Source organism: Arctopsyche grandis, chromosome 13 (assembly GCF_051622035.1).
Source record: "Arctopsyche grandis isolate Sample6627 chromosome 13, ASM5162203v2, whole genome shotgun sequence".
In the NCBI taxonomy this organism is placed as follows: Eukaryota; Metazoa; Arthropoda; class Insecta; order Trichoptera; family Hydropsychidae; genus Arctopsyche; species Arctopsyche grandis.
The window spans coordinates 4,223,496-4,243,180 of record NC_135367.1 but is presented as its reverse complement, the minus strand read 5'-3'; the positions used below and the strand labels follow the sequence as shown (position 1 = coordinate 4,243,180).

Here is a 19,685-nt window from a genome sequence, read left to right as displayed (position 1 = left end):
GCGAGTCGAGAAAATCGCTCCAACAGCCTTCCTCTACAAGTATCCACTTATACATATGAAATTTTTCACATGTACACAGCGTAATGATTTCGATGAATAAAACATGTTTCAGAGACCGTTCTTAGCTCCTACACCCCGAAGGGAGGGGTAAGGGCTCACCCTCGGGTCGATTTCATCCCTTCGGGCGAGAAATTTGATTGGTTCTGATGAGCAAACGAAATATTCGCACAGATACGCGAAAGACGCGGAGCAAACACGGCGAACGATAACGGCCGCTCTCTCCCATTCCCCCACATCCTCCCCTTTTCATCCCCCCACTCGCATCCTTCTGAGAGACAATCTGTTTAAGATAACAATCGACTCCAATTAATGATATTCCATCTGGAGCGGGCGTTATCGAGCGATCTCGCGTCGAAAAGGTTAAAATGCCAGCGCGTTTTCGGAATCGATCCGAATTATTACAAACTAGTGTTGTGCCCGTTAATTTCAATGGGTGGTTTCAGAGAAAAATTGATACACAAATTAACATAAATTTATTTGATATATATATAAAAATATAATGTAAGGCAATCTATTTGGGCACGCGCACGTTTTAATAGTAAAATGTTGAGTGCGTGCATTATACGCTCGCCGATCCAACCCGTTCACCCGTTCGAAATTATGAATGAATGCGTGTGTGTCTTCGTGGATGTGTGTATGTGTGTACGCTACCTATTACCCACATACATACAGCGCAGCGCATCTGACGCTGATGTCACCCGTTCCCATGATGTCTTTATTTCCCCACTATTCCGCTTCCCCGCGTCTCCTCCACATGACTGGTTGTCACGCTACATCCCTATAGCGGATGTTTAAAATGCACTCATTGGTCAGAATGTATCGTCGTTGCTCTAATTGGTCAAATGTATTAGTCCACGTGGACCACTTCACGCTGATTGGTTGTGCGCCTCGTTTTTGCGTGTATTTATTTTATTAAATACTAGCTGGACCCGGCATGCGATGCAATGCCATAATAACGCAAGCAACTCCCGTTCCCGTTCCCGTTTCTCGATGTGTTTCGATAAGTGAATGCTTCAGTTTAAAATTAATACTTAATAATCGAATTAAATTACAGTAATGATAATTTGTCAGAAAACCGCAGGCAGCTAACACATTAGAAAGTATTCAATTGTTTGTTTATTTTACCCTAAAAACCCCGGTGGGGATGCGAACACAATTAAAATTATTGCGTTGCAATGCCACTCATTCGCGTTGTTCCCGTTTCCGTTTTTGGACGATTTTTTTACAGAAACCATTGCGGGCAATAACACAATAACTCATGTAAGTTTCATCGCAATCGGTTGAATGGTATAGGAACGCATACGTGACAGACAAACAAACAAACATTGATTTTTATATATATACATAGATCTCTAAACACAACATATACTCATGGCATTCTAAAATTTGTTTTTTTTTAATCTTCATACTGGTCGGCGCGCCCGCCACATACCCACATACATACATCGCGTCCGTTTTTATATTGGGGTGACCTGTAAAGACTCTGTGGTATACTTGTATATTAAAATAAATAAATAAATATATATTACAATGTCGTCGACACTTTGTTTATCGCCGATGACTTTATAAATATCATATTATATATAAATTTTAGCCCATTAGAACTTATTTAATTAATTTGAATCGTACAAATATTATATGTACTTATAACAGATTATAACGTCCTACCTATTTCGGCTAAATATAAATTTTCAATTAATTTTGATTCCATTGAATATAAATGTTTAATTTAAAATATTATTCATTTCATTGAAGTCTTAAATACATATAAGTTTTAAGTCCCCACAATTAATTAAGGCAATAAAATTCAACAACCGTAATTTAGATTCAATTAAATTTAAATATAATTTCTAAATAAATAATTATATTTATTTTTGCATTTGACGTATTATAAGTAATACATATGTACACATGTAAAATTCTACAATTACATAATTTAGAAATCTACATTTCGAGAGGTGATGTTTTTTCAGAGACACCACTGAATACGTTTATGGATGTGTGATATTTTAAACAGCCTTCTGAGAATTTTGAATCCGAGGACAGATAAGATTCAATGTTTATTTTCTACAATCTCGAACCTGTCAAAATACAGATCTAGAATAAATTTTTCAAGCTCGCCTGAGTCCACTTTGTCACAATATCGAGCTCGAACTTCGCATATCCCCAGAGCTGAATTTGCAACTCGACTATTCGCACCCCCGTCCGTTTCGCCGGCGAACCGGTCGGGGTCTTATCAACCGGTCCATCAGCCCTCCCTGTCCATGAAAGCCTTCTCTCGTCGGTCGGTAAGCCACCTTCTCTGCAAATGACATGTCAACCCCGCACCCGTACCAAACTAGTCAGAACTCCTTCGGCCAACCATTGTTGGGGATATTGCCTTCCTCGGCGTTCGTTGTCTTAAACTGGCAACGTCTTAAACGAGGAGAAATGGGTGTGGGGGTCCATATAAAGGGTGGGGACTTTTCCTTTATCCTTGCGGTTTTTCTTGTTCCATTTTCTTTTAAATTTCCACGTGAAATTAATTTAGAATTCGCCGTTGATGGCGGCCTCGCACGTACCCGTAACTCGACGGGCATCTGCTTTGTGCGCAAATGATAAAAGGCCTCCGCGTTCCTCGTTATACATCTCCCGGAGATAATGTTCTTATTAAAATTCTCCTTTTTTCATTTGCCAGTTGTGTTAATATTGTTTTCCTTACACATACATATATGTGTGTGTTATTTTTGTTTTGTTTAATTTGATCCGTGCGATTCAATCAGAGTGTGTGGCGTTAATGATTAATTTAAAGAAAATCTTCAGCTGTATGGAAAAAAAGACGTTTCATCTATACAGCTTCGTTGGGTGTTTTCCCTTAAGGGAAAAATTTAGTAGGTGATAGAAATTCAGAGCACGAGTGTCGGCACAAGACGCCTCTGGCATTTCGCTTCTGCGCCAACTGGCGGCCGCAGCTAAACACATAACATTAATCTTTTTCGGATCAGAACCTTATAAAAACGGCTGAAACAACGTTTGAGAACATATTTCAAGGCGATCTGTAAGTGGTGGGTTCGGTTCGGGTGAGGCAAGCGGTATCCAGTTTGATCCTATATGATTCGCCGGAAAATTCCGGAATATAAAATATCGTAACAAAATTGAGAATCACTCAATTTTTAAACAATTAGAAATGTAGGAGAAAAGGGATACTTCTAATTAAAACAAATCAATTCAGATGAGCAGATTTAAATAACATACATACATACATATTTATTTAATTATTTATAACAATAATAACAATAATATGACCAGTGATCTGACAGGTTGCCCCAAAGTGTCACACCAGTCTTACAAAAAAAGACAATAACAAATAAAAGAACAATACAAATTACCAATCATTCATCTCATTCAAATAGACTGGTGTTGAATCTCATGAAACTGACCAGCTCATCAACATGACAATTGAACAGGTCCAAATGTTCATCTATCACATTAAGGAACCGGATAGCCTTTACAAGAGACGAGTTATTGAAAGCAGAATAGGTTGGAAAAGTAAATGATGACGCAAAGCTCTACCACATTCAGACGCCGAAAATTTAAATTCCAATAAAATCGAAGGGTTGTCAATTTTTCTCTTTAATACTCCAAAGAAATATTTGGAAATGGTAATAATGCTTCTATGTAGAAGATAGTGAGTCAAAGCCTAGCACATCTTGTAAGAAGGCTTATTTTGATGTATAAAATGATTAATAAGATATATATTGAACCCATTTGTGTTGAAAAAAGCTATATTTTGATTAAAAAATACTGGGGTCTTACTCGACCCCTGTAAGGGACACTCTTTCGATCTCGACGCTCCGTCCTTCAAAGGTTAAACGCAATAAAACTTTTTCCACAGATATAATAAATATCATTTAAAAAAAGTTATTTATTATATATGTGCTTATATACTTATAAAAAGCAAATATGTACAACAGAGCAACATCGTAAATTACATAAATACTTGTATATACATATGTATGTATGTATACTTTTTTTCTATTTTAGTACAAGTATATAATAGGTTACAATAACGAAAAACACGAATCAACGAAGGTAATATGTAAGGCAAAGAAAAAAAAACTTTGCAGAAAGTTCACCAATGCGTAAATCCCAAAATTGTTTCGTTCTCAGATGTGAAATTTGTATGGTACTGTAACCAGTGTGCGCGGTCGCTTTTCCCAGTTTCCCGAACGAATTTCCATAAAGCCTTAAATAACGGCCAGAGGTTCCGTAAACATTACGTATCGGAGAAACTTTCAAAATACCGTAAACACGACGGAGCCATAATATTTTACTACCGATGGAGCAGACACCCATGAGCTTTCAGTGCTTAAACTGGACTATCTCAGTTTTTGAACTAGAAACGAGAAAAAAAATAACTCCCATGAATGTAATACGTTGTGAGAACATTGCGAGCATTTATATCGGGGCATATTGCGACCGTTGTTCTCTAACCATTTTTCTTTTTTTCCTTTTTCCCTCAGCGGTTTCGCAATACTAAAATCACAACGGGAGATAAACGGCGTACGCCTCGCAGGGTCTTGCACATGCATTTTTCATACATTTTCCCATGTTTAAAAAATATAACAGAAAAAAAAAACAATAGGAGAAATACCAAAAGCTGGCAGGTGCTGGAGTGCACGTTCGATAACGTTCCACATTTTCAGCCATCGTACGTTTCGCATTACAGCCACGTGAAAATATCATTTTTCCGCGCAACGAGGAAAATTCTTCAGCTGTGGAAATGCATAATTCCACGTTTCGCACTCGATATTGCATTGTAAATTCCATTAGTGTAAACTATTAACGGTCATATTTCAAAGGATTGCAGAGAATGCAATGCACCTCGAATGATGAATGATATACACAAGATAACGTACATACTTACTACGTACACGTTATTCATGCTCGGCGGAAAGTCCTTCTGTAATTTTCCACATTGCCGGCGCACTTAATATAATACCTGCCTTCCGAGAAGGCTTCAAAAGCTCGCTGGGAAACTTCAACCTTCTTCAACTGTGCTATGATTACACGTGAAGGTAGCTATCCTGAGTACTTTACCTGCGTTCGAATATGGCACACTCGAACGGACGTGTAAACAGACCTGTCAAACTACGAAAGTTTCCATGAGTAGATAATTGTAATGCAATACGTTCAAATATTCCGGGTAATATAATATCCAAACATATTTTCAATTATTTTTTCAAATTAATTTAAAAATTTTCATTGAAATTGTACGCTTTTGTTTTTTTTTCATTAATTTTTCGTGTAACATATAAAATGCACGATCGTCGACAGTCTGGAATTGAAAAGGTAAAATATCTTTGTTTCAAAGGAATATAATAACAACATATTTTATTATAAAGATGTGAGCCATCATTTCATTCGAACATTAACTTGCTTCTGTATTATTTCGCCATTTAAAAATCAAATCGATTTTTCAACATTTCTAATAGATATATTTTGATGGATAACATTGTAACTAAGATAGAGGACATAATTTGCTTCAGTAAACCGAATTAATGTGTTTTTTTTCAGTTTTTAATACTATTTTTAAATTTCCGCCAATGAGGCCTTGACAATTTTTAATTACAATTCAAACATAAAAAAGTAGCAATTTTCATTTGATCGACATTTGTAAGCGTTTTTGACGAAGCTGTTACTTACATACATTTACTCGTAAATTAACTTGTAGCTCGTAATTTGACTTGTTTTTTATATTAATTACATTTTTAAGAGCTTTTTATATTAAAGATTGTACCGAGAATGTCAATTCACACCATTGTTTAATCTTTGGAGAAATGTTTTATACTAGCTATATACATATGTATATATTAACATCATCGTCATCATCATCATCTAAAGCCATTCACCATCCACTACTGGATGAAAGCCTCTCGAACACGCTTCCACTCGTCTCTGTTTTGCCCAACTCTCATCCATCACACTTTACACATCCTAATTTCGTCTACCCAACTTCCTCACGGTCTTCCTTTTACCCTATTGCATTCTCTCGGGTACCAATCTTGCACTTCTTTTGTCCAACTTTCGCCCATACTTCTATCCACGTCTCCCAACCATTAAAATTTCTAACTCTATCCACTATATCCACTACACTTGTCATACTTCTCACCCATGTATTCCGTTTCCTGCATTTCCTCATTATGCCAAACATCCAACGTTCTATACTTCTTTGAGTGCATTGGACCTTGTGTAGCAACTTGGCGTTCTATGTCTAAGATTCACATCCATATGTCATCATTGGCAAACCACATTGATTAAAGAACTTTTTCTTCAGTCAAAGTGGCAATTTTTTTATTTAAAAATGACGTTGTTTCGCCCAAATTTACTCTGAATTCTAATGATCTGATTAATTCTGATCTAATCGCCCAATAATCTGAATTCTATACATCTCTTTATTTCCTCTAACTTGCCTACATGACATGTCCATAATTTGTCTTATACATACTTACCAACAACTTCTACTTTTTATCATCTAATTAAATGCTGAAAGTAGCACTTTTGATTTAAAAACTGCATTCATTCGTCCAAATGCACTCAATTATTATTTCATACGTCTCTTTATATCTCCTTCATTTTTACTGGACATGTCTATTATTTGTCCTACTACTTTTATCATCTTTTATGATGCTATCAGGCATACAATAGCTATTGAACATTAGTCTGGTCTTATCTACGCTAATTTTTAATCCTATTTTCCTACTTTCTCTGTCCAGCTGTGCTAGTCTGTTTAGTAAGTCAGCCAGATTACGAGCTATTAAAACTATACGGTCTTTGAACCGAAGATGATTTAAAAAGCAACCGTTGATTTTTTTACTCCGGATGTGTCCCATTGCAAGTTCCTGAAAACTCCCTCAACCGCATTGAATAACTTGGGCGCGATATGATGTCTTTATGTCTTATTCATGTATTTACATAAACTGGTATAAATAAATTAATATATTCGATCACGGACATGTCATAATCATACAATTACATACTGATTTAGTGATAAAACTTTCGGTTTAACAAAAATATGTCATGAAATACTTTCATTATGAAAATGAAATTTTTTTAATAGAATTATGGAATGTCAATTATTGTATTATTTATTTACTTTTATTTTGAAAATTTATGTGTGTATATATATATATATATATATGTACATATAATGTGTGTGTATGTACATATATAGGTAGCGTTTGTAAATAAATATTCTACGAGATGATAAATAACTTTCTTTATGGATGTTTGTCGTGTTTGCTAACTATGACAGACAAAGCTCAATTACTCTCTGTTATTGCAGTTTAACGTCCTGAAAATTTCCTTGCATCCCCTCTGCAAACTCACCGCGATGCACTTATTTCAGTTACTCCGTTTTTAAAACTGAAATAAAGAATTAAAATACTCAACGTAGCGAAGTGCAAAAACGGCGACGTCTAGTTAACCATAACTCCTTTTGCATGTCGGAAAAGACGGTAAACTTACATTAAGCAGACATGGCCAACTATCGCCCCGGCGTTTTCAACGTGTATTCCTTCTTGTTTTTATTTTTCATTGCATTTATTTTTAACACAACGGTATGTAAGTATAGCAAAGCGTAGGGTATATATGAATGTAGGTGGGAGACAATTTTCCGAGCACTTTCGAGAGTATGTATATATGTACAGAGCGCGCCTACATACATATGTACATACATACATACACACACACATACATACTTGGGCACGGCTTTTCTCCGGCGGGAAAAACTCACTTATCCTTAAGCGCGTCGCTTCCGAGAAAACTGTAATGGCCGCCTGGAGGAAAACCGAAAATATTTCCCATCGACGGTGACGACTTAAAACGAGGCGCCTTCCCTTGAAACTTTTCCAAGTTTTGTCCAATTAAACGCCTACACTCTTAGCACATGTACACATCCGTATCCTGCTCCCCAATGTACATGTATATGTACATATGTGTCTATAATATATTCCGAATGAGAAAAAAAGGTGAACTTTTAATTAATACAATACTTTTATTTGAAAATGTTTCAGGTCGCCCCGAGCCCAAGTTGACGTGGTTCATAAACGACAAGGCCTCCGATAATCAGGGGACTCGCACTGAGAATCACGTGGTTGTTAATCGGCTAGAAGTTCCGAATCTAACCAGAGAACACCTCAATTCAACGTACAAATGTCAGGCGAGCAACACCAAGCTGATCAATCCTCAGGAGAAGACCGCCAGACTGGAACTGAACCGTCAGTATACCCTAATAATTTAACCATATTATCAACTATTCATCTCCCACAGGAGGCATACGTATTCTTAACTTACATATGTAGATACATATAAAAGCATACTGACGTTGTTTTGTTAAATTGGAGAGATTTAGTTTAAGCGTACGGCATCAAACCAATGCACGGTGGGACAAATGTAGAAGCTTGCGTATTACGTAAAAGTTTAAATGTAAAGTTGACTTACATTGACTTACTTGTGTAGATAAAATGATATTAAATCCGTAAAACTGAAATTAAACACCGTTTTTGGCACATTAAGTATAATTATGCATTTTTAATAATTAATAGTTATGCAAGTATGCATTTTTAATATTTATATTAAAATTTTGTGTTGTATGAATAAATTATTTTTGAATGTTTAGAAAACATTACTTGTGTAATATCATATTATGTAGGGTTTTTCATATGGTTGGACTTGGATTTCTGTAACTATGAACGTGAATGACATTTTTACTATGTAAAAGTTTGATGTATGAAGTTTCAATTGATTAGTTAGTCGTTTGCAAAATGGCAAGATTTCATTGACTAAATTTTTCAGCAATGGGTTTTACGAGATCAAAGTGGCCAAGAGTTTAAGTCTTGGGATTATACATACATATGTACATTGAATTTGTCAAAGCTGCATGTACCAATGTAGGTAGTAATCAATCTCGCTAAAATTATAATCATTAGAATCTTCATTTAGATAAAGAAAGAGTCAGTTCTATAGCATATCGAGATGTATTCTAGTTAAGTTCCTGCCCGATTTTCACATTTGGTGGTAAGCGTTTTTTTTTTCGATTAACAGGTACGATCTTACGCAGTCAAATGTTTCAAATGTTTCGAAAACAAAAAGTTGACTTACATACATACATATGTTGCATACCTTTAATATGTATTTCAGCTGGTAAATATTTTCATGTTTTTAGTGAATTGATGGTATTTCACTATATTTAAAATACACAATAATAAAGGTTTCTTTGTTGATATTCCATGAAATTTCGACGTCTCCTAAGTGAGCTCCGAATCTGAAGCGATCGGAATTACCGTCCTTTCAAATCGACCTATTTTATTATTGCATTATAAAATCGTCACTCGAGAGCTCTCAAATATTATTCAATCGATCGGCAACCAGTGCGACTGTTTATTCGGGTCTCGAATTTCATATTTACATTCGCAAAGCTCGAATATGAAAACATTTCTGTCAGCAACACGTGTCGATTGCTTTTCCTTTCACAGTTTTCTCTGAAATTTAATTTCCTCATCGTCTAATTTTTTTCCCAGCGCCATCCACCCCTCCTCCAGTATTATTGTTGATTTTATATTAAATATATAAAATAAAATATTTTTTACATCGGGAAAAATCGACGTTCGACGTCATGTTTACTTTGTGGTGTAAGAATGTGATATAAATATAATATATGTATGTGTATGTAGTATGTGTTTTTTTTTTAACATAAATGTAGTATCGATATCTCAATGTAATGTTGTTCGTGTGATTGACGTACGACAATCGTGTTCTGTTTTTATATGTTTTATATTTATATGAATGTAGTACCAATTGATGAAGTTTTGAGAAGATCGTGAGAAAATTCGATCTCAATATTTTCACTGATTTGGATCTAGTTTTGTGGTTGTCGTTAACATATACATAGGTATATTTTTTTAACTCAATTTAATTTCATGTACATATAAAGTTTAGAAAATAGCACTCATGCCGTTTAATTGCAATTATGCTGTAGAAAAAGCGTCAAATTCAATTTTTCAAATTAACAATCGCCACTACAATTTGCTGCAATTCATATTTTGAATAAAGCGATGTTTCATTGCATTGAGTATTCATTTAAATAGCTTTCATTGAAAGAGAAATGCAACTTGAAATTTGAAAGATTTAATGATGTCTTTTGTATGTTGAAGTTGAGGTAATGTGTTCTTAAACGTGTTTTTAAATATAAAATTATTAAACATTTTCAATACACACATACAGTGCATATAAATATGTTTATCTTTATCAAATTTCTCATAAAGTAGGGAGAATACATACTTGTCATACTCGTTTAAATTATCCCTCAAATAAAACAGATCTTTAACGATCAATAATTCTGTCATTACTTTCAAATAATGAGGGTATAATTGACTATAACAATTATAAATAGTAGAACTGGTAGTTTTATTATGAAGAGCACGCATCTTTAAGAGGTCAAAAAAATAGTGGAAGAAAAATCGAACAAGAGCAAACGGCCACTTCCGGTTGACAGATGATTACTAAATTATATACATAACTTGATATTAAGCTTAAACTTTTAGATATGAAATTTCAGTTCAATAAACCAAAAGGTTTCTGAGAAACATAAAAAACCTCGATTCTTTAGTTTGAAAGTACTACTTCCGGATTAGGAAAAAATATTTAAAACATATTAGGGTCTAAAATTTATAATTTATATTATATGTAAAAAAATTTCAATCCCATTTGATTAGCCGTTTGGGAGATAATTTAATTCAAAAACTTAAAAAAAAAGAGGACACCTACATACATATAAGGAGAGGTACTATTTCCGGTCAACTTTTACAAATTTGAAAAAAAAATTTACGTCGTATCGATAAGAAATACGTTTCAGTTCGACAGGACTAACGGTGTTCAAAAAATCCCCAAGATACACAGACACACAGACACACAGCCACACACACATATTTTTTCCAGATCTCGAAAACTTGATCAGTGATCGAATCTAAGTTCGAATCAGTCAAAATCTCGAGTTCAAATTTTTGTATGATCACTTGAAATATGATTTTCACTTGAAATATGCTTTCACTGTAACATATTTAATAGTTCTAAATTCAAACAAAGCGGTTGAATCCGTTTCAGTTTCTTTATTTTTTCCATACATAATATCTCGCAGGAATTGTGTATCATCACGTACGTACACGTACACACACGTGAGACGCGATGGCGTGTAATTGAGTTTTATTGATTTACTGTTTTTTTCATCACTTTCGCTCGCACTGCCGAGTTTTAATTAATATGTAACTTGATAACGACGCCATTAAGATTTTAATCATATAAAACAATTTCGCCATGGGCGTTTAACGTCACCGTAATGCGAACGGGGCGTAGGGTGGCCATCATTGTCGCGTATAATATTAAATGAGCGGAAGTCGCGTATCGACGACGACGACGTCGTTAATTTCGTTAAACCGAGAGTGGAAGGAGGTAGGGAAAATTTTACGCGATATTAATATTAGAGCGCGAATAAGTAATTTCATCGAAATCTCACTCACGCGCGCCGGGTATGGGAGCCTCTGGGTGAGAGAAAATTAGGTCCTCGCTTAACGTCGTAAAATCAGGTGTGGTGTGAGCCCTGTTAGCGTCGGAAGACGGCGATAAAGTTCGTAAATTGTTAGTGTATGTGTGTGTGTGCTTAGTTAAAGTTACCTAGTCTAGTCACCAGTTGCTCCACTTGTAATATTTTTCATATCAAAGTATTATTTAAGAGTAACGTTCGATAAAATAATGAGATGGGCACCTCACATTGAGGCAGCGAAATGCAAGGCGATGCGAGGTATATCCTCAATATACCCAATATTTAATCGCCATAGTTCTTTATCAACTAACTAACCTGACCAGCAGTATTAATAAAGATCAGTACGGGATCGAACCCGGTAACCTCTCGGTGCTTAATATGAACGCAACCATCAAGACACACCTAGTGGAAAACTTGGATCGTGTCTAAGAAACGTTAAATAAATAAATTCAGCCAATTTAGAAAATATCCCGGGATTCAAACCAATCAATTTATCTCGATGAAAATTCCGAACAAGTGGGTTTTTTTGCATATTGGTATCTTCACTTTTAGAATGGTTTCGATTATTTGCTATTACAAAAAACCCTCAATATCACCTGTTGGAGGCTATTTGGGTTGATTATGATTACTTTTGACTGATAAACGAGAAATTCAAAGTTGCCGTTTTGCTTTATAAAGTCCCTATACGAAGCGAGAAAATCGTTATTTAAATAAACGTCGTTGAAAGTTTTCTTGTATATAATTTTAATTCAAAAGCATATCTTTAAAAAAAATGACCTATTTCGGTGCAAATGGAATATTTATCTATTTCATTTTAAAAAGAGGCCAATATATTTTTAAGAAATTGGATTAATTCTGTCGACACTTTTTGGCAAAGAAAGCAATTTAAATCAATATATCAGTATATCTATCTCTCAGATGTACATATCTAATATTATATGTATATTGCGTTAGAAAAAAGGGGATTGTTTTAAAATTAACCTTCGTGTGTATATTTATTGGCATTTTTGACTTTACGAGGATCTTTTGCTATTTTTTTACATACCTCCTTCACGTTTTACTTACGATTACAATTCAGGAAAAAGTTTGCCTCTTATCCGACCGTTTTCATACTTTGCCATATTGCTCATTTTGGTCATCAATATAAGTAAATGGAGCCTCCGCCATTACGATAGAGATAAAATATCGTATAAGAAGCATTTCAGGTCCGAAGTTTTCTAATCTCGGTGACAGTTGGTAGTCATTAATTTTATACATAGATGGCGGTAGTAAAAAAAAGTATTGGTGTTTTTATTCAAAATAATAATTTTATATACAAATTGTACAAGAGTTTTTATGTTTTTAAAAAACTTTTTTTTTAATTCAATATGATTTTCTGTGCTTTGAATCAAATAACAAATGATTTGATTCGTTAAATAAACATTAATTTACATACAATAAAATGTATGATTTACTCACTTATTGACCATATCTATGTATGTATGTATGTACATATGTACGTATATTTGTTTTTTTGATTTCTAGAATCCGTGACGTTCAATTTAATAAAAAAACAAATGAATATTCAAATAAATTTAAATGAAATAAAACTATTCAAATAAATTTAATTAAATGTTTACTATTAGATTAGCCATGTTTAAGCGGGTTTATATACCGAGCGAAACCGGGCAAAATCACTAGTAAAAAAATTATATACATAATATTTATTATACAAATTTGTTTATAAAAATAGACACCTCATACCATACCATAATTAAATAAAGCGAAAATTGTTGTGAATACATTTTAATCACTGTTGCGTACTTACTTTACATGTGAAGAACAAATCAGATTTGATCGAAAACAACTTCCATATATTTTGTTATTAATTTCAAATAATAGCTTACACTAAACCGCGACTAATTACCAAACGTCAATTTACACTCTTGCTCAATAATTAACGGCTATATTCAATGTAAAACACATCGCCATATCTGTTTGTGAATTATTTTCGCGAGCTGCGCGATCCGGTGCTGAAATATGACGCAATTTTGCGTGCATGAAATTTTGATAGTGAATTTGTCCGTGAGTTAATTACGACAGTGTCCCGTGTCCCATTGAAATGAGTCAATTAATTAGCGAGAGAGAGAGAGAGAGAGGGCCAAAAGCGCATGTGAATCGGAAATGACTAGCGTATATATATACATACGTACATATGTATGTATGTATGGGTACATATAATGTGTACGGACATTTTCAATATTGTGTGTATGCTTTGTATACAAGGTATGTATGTAGGTGCGTATGCACATATGTGCATATGTAGGTAAATAGTCTCGCTGTGCATACGCCAATTGAATTCACACATTTCATATTATCGCTTCGAAACGAATTGGCTTCAACGAGTAAATAGATCGATTGAAATTCTTGTATTTATGTACCTATATATGTATGTATGTAGTATATGTTGTATGGGTGTTGGTGATGTGCTTTTCATATTTAATTGAAGCTATTTTGCACGGTGAACTGTCGTTTTTTATAATAATTTCAATATTATATTAAAGTAATAATATTATAAATAATATTATAAATTAAATATATATTATTTAATACATTAATATGAATAGTATTATTTTCATAGTAGCTTCGAAAGGCTTGATTTTTCGGTTCGAAGTTTCGTTTGTATATGATTTTAGTTAGATAATTTTTACACGATTTGCACAATACTATTTTTTCTACCATTTTTATCCATTGTAAATATTTTATTTTTATATATTTTATTTTATTGTTACAAATCAATACACACTCGCCATTACAGATTTGCTCCAATGCGACGGGTGTACGTTAACGAAATACAGAATACATAAACAATCAGATATGTATTAATGTTATGAAAAATAAATGGTTTAATTGTCTATTGTTCGATCAATGATTTTGAACTGGTAAGTTTTTTTTCGCTTCGCACGAAATATACATTTAAATAACCTTATACAGACATTCATGAAGTTCAATATATAATGTAAGATAAATAACACTGAGCAACAAAAAAAAAATACCAGAGCGGAGACTAGCCAATCTTTACAAAGTTTGACCCACTGAATTTGAATATGATATTGATTTTTGTTGATGAGTGATCATTTACGAGATATGAGCGTTTAAAAATATCCGCGATTTTTACAGTTTTTTGGCTTTTGCGGTCTTTAACTCAAAATTTAGGATTGTTACGCTCAAAGTGAGTATTGAAATCAATAGTCAGATATTTTTCCTATTAATTGTTATATTTCATTGCTTTAAAATACTTCTAATTAATTGTCTAGCGAATTTTAAAAGTCAAAAAAATATTTTTTTTACGGATTTTTTTTCCGTGCTATTTTTCATTTATTTGGCAAATTTTTTATTTCACCACGTTTATAAGGATTGGTTTTTTTATCTCAGTATTTTTCTTTTTATCTAAACGTACTAACTCAAGCGGTAATTGCAATTTAAATGCTTTTGTTGTGTAGATGGCACTCCACCTCACAGAGTACAGCGGTCGTACTGTTGATTGAATGATTAGAATTGACATAAGTATACATATACATATGTAAACAGTATTTCTTTAATTTTCAATTAAATGTAGTACCTACAATTCTCGTGCAAAACTTTGGCGATTGAAATCTAAAGCCGCCGTCTCGTATCGTCAAATGGATGGTTCACGGTACAAAATCATCGACAACAACAACAGCTTCGAGATGATTAATTTGCGACGGACGCGTGTAATTAATATGGCGTTGGCGACAAATCGCATGGAAAATCGGCCGGCGAGGGGTTAAATTGAGCGTTTTCGTCGAAACGACGTAATAACGGGTACGCGCTTCAGGGCAAATTACGCGTGAAAACGGCGCTCGCGTTCGTCCAAACGTACGAAAAACGAATTAGATAAGTCATACCGAGCCGAATTATATGCGCGTTTGAAAATCAGTGTTGTGTTTCTAAATTACACGTGGGATAAATCGGGGAATTTCGCAAAGGCACGCCGGAAAATTCGACCAAAGTGAGGAAAAACGCCGCTAATGCACGCAATGACTGATGCAATGTACTGAAAATGTTATATTTTTAGTCAGTATAATATAAATAATATGCAGTCTACTGTCATATTATTTATATGAACCGCTATATTTGGAAGTCCACTTTTCTTTATTTCGAGAAATATTTCGCAAAACATTAAATATAATATTTTGCGTTTAACAATATTTAAAAGATATGGTCCCATGTAATACGTTTATTATGCTTTTCTGAGGTTCTGGACATATCTAATTGATAACGGAGTTAATGAATAGCATAAAGAAGTGATAACAATTTGTGAATGAATTCAAACAGAACTGGTGTTTTTGGGAATGAATTCAAACAGAACTGGTGTTTTTGGAAATGAATATTGGACTTCCGCCTCTTTCAAATATAACGGCTCATATATGTTTACTTTATGAACAAATTTGCTGTTTTGCATTTGAAATGTTAAAATTCGTAGAAACAGTTTGAATTGCTTCAAAATCTACACTATACAAAGTTTAAATTGTATTGTACACACGTGTGAAATATTAAATTTCGTGGAATCCAAACTTTCATTCAGCTGAAATTGCAGTGAAATAATGATCCGTATTAAAATGTATATCTTTTTGATAATTTTCCTGCCGTATATTTAAAAGCACGATTTCATTTTTGATCCCTTTTTTGGCAGTGCATGTTGTATGATTGTTTTTATTTTCATATTTAAATCTGTACTTGTGTATTGACATGCTCTGTATTTGATGAGTCTTTAATTATCTAAAACGTTTAATATTATTTTGAAATTTCGTTTAGAGCGGTGTTAAAATTCATCATTTGTTCGGGGCTTTACTATACATACAATAGGGGTCAGATTTGGTGCATTCCGTCGCGTTTCACTATTCCAGCATTTTCAACGAAACCTCCAGGAATGTTTTCGATCTGACGAAGGACCACCGCCGACAACACAATGGCATCCATAAATGTCACGTCTGTTGCCCCGCCATAAGAACGGCGAAAATTTCCAACACAGTTTTCCATTGTGGACGGGGGACGTCTCGAAATCTCTGCGAATTTTCCTCTTTCTCTCGGCAGGGCGCAGCATACACCCCAGACGTTTAATATCGGCGACGAAATTTCATAAACGCCGACCGTGTCGTAATTCGTGGAAAAAATTTAAAATTTCCCACGAAGAAAAGAAGGTCACAATACAGCCGATACAATGGAAAATACCCAGTTGTGAATTTTCACTCTGAATTCCAGCTGTATTTACTGCAACAAACTAAATTGCTTCAAAATAATATATACTTTATTATATGTATATTATTTTGAAGCATTTCAGTTTGTTGCAGTTAATATATTATATACATAACTATATATAAAATAAGATACCGCTATTTATTTTCCTCACCTGAGGCACGTTCATTGATCGTTTCGTCCACTGTCGCCAGAGGCGTTAAGCTCCTCAACCGGATTTCTATTGGTTTGGATTTGTTTAGTTTAAAATATAATGATCTGGTTGAGGGATTGTTTAGTTTGGGACCGTAGCATACTATATTTTTATATTCGTTTTATATTTATCCTTATTTGTTTTTCATCTTATTGTATATTTTTGCCATATTAACGACTTGGAGCTTATCTGTAATGTCACCATGGCAAAATTGTAAATTTATTATATACATATATGTATATATAAAAATTGACGTCTGTTTCACTGTTTATCTATTTGTCTGTATGTCTCGTATAGGCTCCTAAACTGATTACGATGGAATTTTCAGGATGTTTTATGCATTTACGGGAAGCATATTGTAAAAAAAATGAGTGGCATTGCAACGCAATAATTTCAAATGTTTTCAAATGACAAATCAACAAACAATTGAATTATTTCAAATGTGTTCGCTGCCTGCATTTTTCCGACAAATGAGAACGGGAACGAGAGCGAGAACGGGAACGGGAACGCAACGGGAACAGTAATTGCATGCGTTATAAACACATGCAATTACCGCATGCGTTATAGACACATCTATGCGCAATCAACAATTTTTGATACACATCAAATTTGGGAGAAACGCATTATGTAGGGAGCATATTTTTTTTAAGATTCATCAAATTCGAGATGCCAACAGCTCCGTCGAAAAAATTAAGCTAGGAAAATCGGAAAATTCTTGCATGAAATAGTCGATCAGTATTTTAATAACTTGAACTCACGACCTCTCTAATGGTATGCAATAGCTCTACCAATGCACTACGCTCTGGCTATGTTGTTGTAATACTTACAATATTAATAAAGTCAGTGACACTTTGTAAAATTAATGATAAGTTAGCCTTGTGACTAACAAGTAGTTCGCAGTATTGCGTCAAAGCAACGCAAAAAATACATGAATATTCAATCATACAATAATATTATTCATTAAAAAGCTGCTTACGTAGCAAATGTACATTCAGGACAATAAGATGGCACTTAGAAGGCATTCGGCATTACGATAAGTGAGTGTATTAAGTATTTCACATATGTAAAATATATCAAAAGAAAATTAGTGATTTTCTGTACTGAAGCAAGTGGAGAATATTTTCCTTTGTAAAATTTGGTCCTATTGTGTATGAAAAATGAAGCAGGTTGTTTCTTCGGTTCGAATCACTTTCTTCGGTTAAATTTTTTTCTATTTAATTTGAAATTTTAGCTGATCCTTGTGTTTTATTAGACATTACCCGCCTGTGTGGCTTTTGTTTGTTTATTCAGTGAATTTTGGGTTTTCCTTTTCGCGGGGAAAGTGTCCAAATTGGCTTCTTTTGTGCCCGCGCGCACCACAGTCTGGCCAATGTAAATACGCCCCGCGCTTTTCTTATTTTCCGCGTTTTCTAGACGCGCCACGAAATAAATAAATAAAAATAAAACCTTTAATGCCGTCGACTTTTATATTCGGAACGAAATGAATTTTCAATTTTTGTACAAAAGCGTGCCGCGTCGCGAGTACATAGACTTTTCAATTTTCCATTCAAAATTTTCAACTCTTTCTTGTGGACGTCTCGCAATTTTACAGCTATTTTCATTATTTTTTAAAATAAATTTATATTCACCTTGTAGACATTCCATTCATATTTATTATAAGATAAATTCTAATATTTTATTTTTACATATACATATACATACATACATACATACCAGGAAAATATATATGAAAATACAAATGTATTAATATACATATATGAAAATATGTATATAGAAATATACCAGGAAGGCCTAACAGGAAAATCCCAATGCGCCTTCTTGAACAATTAATTACAAACATTTCAGCATTTTTATGGAGGACCCTTTTCCACAATGAAATCAAATAAATTGGCAAACTCAGATAGGAAACGATCGACTTGGAGTCACAACTATCCAAGTCTGACCAGCAGCATTAAACATTAGAACGGGACTGAACCCGGTAACCTCTCGGTGCTTAACATAAACGCAACCACCAAGCCATGCTGTTGGCTATATATAACATATATGCGAATGAATAGTGTTCAAAATATCAATAAAGCTGAATTTATAATTGCTTTCAATTTTATAAAATGTATATTTATTTTATCCAAATTCAATATAGACTATATACATTAATTCATATTACATGTCATTTTCTATTTATTTTATACACATTATCGTTTATATGTACATATATATGTATATAGGATCCGGATGTGAAGGATTCCAAGTGAAACGCAGATTAAGTCAGAACTATGTATTTATTGTACATGTCTTCGGGCCTGTTCTCCAACAAGTGACCATAACAACACGCATCCGGTCTCTCCCATGCATACCACCCACACTCTATCCCGGCTCGTTTAAAAATCATCCCTACATGTATATATTTGTTAAAACTTTTTTATTTATATTTTATTATCATATCATTAGACAAATAAAAGTTTCTTTATTTGTCTACTATGCATATCTACAATTTTCAATTTAGAGTTAAGATAAAGTTAAATTAAAGTCATCTCAATGTATAATATTATTATTTATTTATTAATTATTTTTATAATGATAATAACAATAATATGA

At 33.8% G+C, this 19,685-nt stretch overlaps 2 protein-coding genes across 3 annotated transcripts in view; one reads left to right on the top strand and one right to left on the bottom strand.

Moving 5' to 3' along the window:
• Positions 1–19,685, top strand: part of LOC143921569 (B-cell receptor CD22-like) — a 520,711-nt gene that overhangs the window by 155,669 nt on the left and 345,357 nt on the right. Inside the window, exon 5 of the mRNA XM_077444921.1 lies at positions 8,115–8,318. Within this exon, the coding sequence (XP_077301047.1) occupies positions 8,115–8,318 (204 nt within the window). The remainder of the gene's footprint in view (positions 1–8,114; positions 8,319–19,685) is intronic.
• Positions 1–19,685, bottom strand: part of LOC143921513 (uncharacterized) — a 381,855-nt gene that overhangs the window by 329,710 nt on the left and 32,460 nt on the right. The gene's annotated exons all lie outside the window — the stretch shown is intronic.